Here is a 3226-nt window from a genome sequence, read left to right as displayed (position 1 = left end):
GGGTGTGAGATCCCCTGGTGTCACCTCCCTGCATGGGAGCTCGGGGGATTGTGGTGGTGATGCTGGTCCTGGAGCAGGGTACAGCTGGTGGCCCAGCATAGCGTGGGGCTGGGAGTGGGGTGGCTGGGGGTGCGGTGCGGAGGCGGCATGGGGAGGGGAGGGAAGGGATGCTCTCCCAAGACTTTTCTGAGGGTTGGTGTGGCATCAGGCTGGCGCCTGGCTCTGTCCCACGCATGGCTGCAAGGCCATGGCTTCATGGCATTGTGTTATGGGTGATGGGGCTGGAGGGGGCCCCGCGGGACATCCTCCCACCGGGTGTCTGGGGGTGGCTCTACCGAATCCGCTCCTACCATGTGCCCAGCCTGTCCTCCTTGAGCTTCACTAGTGACGAGCGTGATCCCAAACCTCATCCCAAACTTGATCCCAAGCATCCGACTGAGCGTCCCTGGAGCGGGGAGGACATGGGGGAGGGCTCGGGTGCCTGGCGGGGAGAAGTACGTGTGTGCCGCAGAGACACCATCTGTTTCCTCCTCTCCCAGCAGCAGCAGCTTCAGACCTTTGGGTTAATGGGTTTTGGGTCTATTTAGAAACCCTCTATTTTGCTTATTTATCTTTTTTTGCGAGTCCAGCCTACTGGTTTGCATGTGCTGTGTCTGATGCTTTGACCAGTGGCTGGCCGACCCTTTTCTTTTCATTTTTCCCAGCCAGCGAGTGCGAACCAGACCCACTTCCCTCTCCTCTGGGTTGATGGGAGACATCCACATAACGGGGTCATATGCCTCTCCGTGCCCCTCACCGGGGCGTTCCGCCTCACCGATTAATGGGCTCTGCCTCCTTCTGTGCCCTCCTGCAGTATTTCTACGAAGGGAACGACATCAGCGACCTGCCGGTCAACTTGTCTGTGGTCTGGAACGGGAACTTTGTCATCGACAACCCCCAGAACATCCAGGGTGAGTGAGGGATGGGACGGGGGTGGGAAAGCTGACCGGTGCCCCCCGCAGCCTCCAGCCCACCCCTCTCCCCCACCCCAACCGCAGTTTGCACCAGTGCCTTGGGGGAGGGAGCGATGCTCCGGCTGCATCGATCAGATGGGTTTTTAAACAAGACGCTTTTCTCCAAGAAGCTTTGGGAGAGCTGGTGGCATGCAGTGGGAGAGGGTGAGAGTGGGTGCCCTTCTTCCCTAAACCCTGTGCCTGCGGGCTGGGGGGACCGTGCTGACCCCCGCGCTCCTTCTGCCATTGCAGCCCACCTGTACAAGTGCTCGGCCCTGCGGGAGAGCTGCGGTCTGTGCCTCAAGGCCGACCCGCGCTTCGAGTGCGGCTGGGGGGTGTCCGGGTGTGGCTGGGCCGCTGCTCGCTGCGGCAGCACTGCCTGGCCTACGAGAGCAGCTGGATGCACGCCAGCAGTGGCAACAGCCGCTGCACCGACCCCAAGATCACCAAGGTACGCGGGGACGGATGGGCGGTGATGTCCTGTGCTGGGGGACCAGGATGCGAGATGGAAGATGGGGATGGGGTTCTCTGGTGGCGCCTCAAAGCAGCCAGATCTACTTGGTGTTTAGGACTGAGCATCTCATGTCGCCACGTTCATTTCCAAGGCTAAAATCCTCTCTCCACCACCCCCGTGCACAGGGCTTTCTGGCCCATTTCCAAGATTCCCACCGCTCCTCCTGCGCAGCGCTGGAGAATCCCAGGAAAGCTGCAGCTCCGCATTGCTCCTCCTCTTGTCACCATGCGTTCCGGTAGTTCATCATCTCCCTTCCCTGACAGCTTTTATGACCTTCGTTTAGTAAGATTGAGTATATTAATGTTCACATGCCTGTCGGGCTGGGCTCCAAGTGCATGAGGAGGGACTGGTGGGTATTTCTGCTGGATACCTTCTGTTTACCCACGGCTGGCCGGGCCTCGCCGGTGTTAATTACTGGAGTCTTAGCGCAGGATCTGATCTGTTTGGGTTTCAATGTCTTATCTGATGGAAGCTGGAAATAAGAATCTTGCCTCCCCCAGCACCGCCTGCCTCTCATAGGGTACCGGTGCTGCGGTGGGCAGGGTGGCAGCTGCATGGGGAGAGGGGGGTGCCCCCTCTCCCAGGCATGTCCCTGCCTGCAAAGAGCTCTGCCTGCAAGAAGTACTGCCTGCTGAGAGTTGCCTGGAGCTGGCGGAGTGCTGGCAGGAGAAGGGATCCATTCCCTGGGGGAGCAGGGTCGAGCCTCAGAGCATGCATCCCTACAAGGAGGTTCACTGTTGTGTGTGGGGCTGCAGGGCTCCCCATCCCCGATGGCTTCCCACCATGCTCAGGCTGAACTTCCCAAAGCTGGACCCCTGGGGATGGTGGGAGTGGAGACTGTGGTGGCCAGGTCATGCCCAGAGTGGCCTCGCTGAAGGATGTGCCCTGTCCTCTTGTGCTCGTGTCGCCAGGGCTGCAGGCATCTACGTGCACACTGCGCGCAGCAGTTTCCCAGCAGTTGGTGGTATCCAGCCTCGGTAGCAGCTCTCCTGCCCTGAATCATTATGAAATTTTGCAGTAATTGCAGGTGCAGCAGAAGCAGATCTGTTAGCAGGTGGGCTTGACCTTGGTGCCGCTCTGAGTTAGTGCCCTGGGAGCTGGCAGTCGGTGTGGATATGTGTAGCTGTTGGTGTGATGCTCCTCCAGCAGCCTGCCTGTTGCCTGCTGCTTCCCACAACCCCTGTCCCACACCCCGGGCTGTGGACAGGCTTGGAAATGGTCCAGAGAGCAGTGTGGTGTGGAGAGGGTGGCACCCGGTGGTGGGGGTAAAGAGGAGTCTCCTACAGTGATTTTGGGAGGACCCGGAGCCTCCTTCCAACCCAGCCAGCCAGGTGCAGGTGTATTCACGGGTGGTGGGGCTTGGCTGGCTAGGAGATGACCATGGGCGAAGAATCACTCGCCCATCACTCAGTGGTAAGGACGAGCCCCCTCCAAACCTCACGGGGGTCCTGCCCAGTGCTGGCTGTGACCCTCAGAGCGATATCCTTTCCCCTGGGAAGACCCGGAGCCTCCTTCCAACCCAGCCAGCCAGGTGCAGGTGTATTCACGGGTGGTGGGGCTTGGCTGGCTAGGAGATGACCATGGGCGAAGAATCACTCGCCCATCACTCAGTGGTAAGGACGAGCCCCCTCCAAACCTCACGGGGGTCCTGCCCAGTGCTGGCTGTGACCCTCAGAGCGATATCCTTTCCCCTGGGAAGGGGGAACCCCGCCGCCTCGAC

General features: G+C 60.2%; 1 protein-coding gene across 1 annotated transcript in view; it reads left to right on the top strand.

The window, feature by feature from the left end:
• Positions 1 to 3226, top strand: part of LOC104078731 (plexin-A1-like) — a gene marked incomplete at both ends in the record, with an annotated part of 43184 nt that overhangs the window by 8244 nt on the left and 31714 nt on the right. The window contains 3 exon segments of the mRNA XM_009580486.1: positions 854 to 950; positions 1245 to 1342; positions 1345 to 1443. Of these exon segments, the coding sequence (XP_009578781.1) occupies positions 854 to 950; positions 1245 to 1342; positions 1345 to 1443 (294 nt within the window).

Source organism: Fulmarus glacialis, unplaced genomic scaffold, assembly GCF_000690835.1.
Source record: "Fulmarus glacialis isolate BGI_N327 unplaced genomic scaffold, ASM69083v1 scaffold936, whole genome shotgun sequence".
NCBI classification, from domain to species: domain Eukaryota; kingdom Metazoa; phylum Chordata; class Aves; order Procellariiformes; family Procellariidae; genus Fulmarus; species Fulmarus glacialis.
The sequence above is the reverse complement of the archived record's forward strand: the minus strand, read 5'-3'. Positions and strand labels throughout refer to the sequence as shown.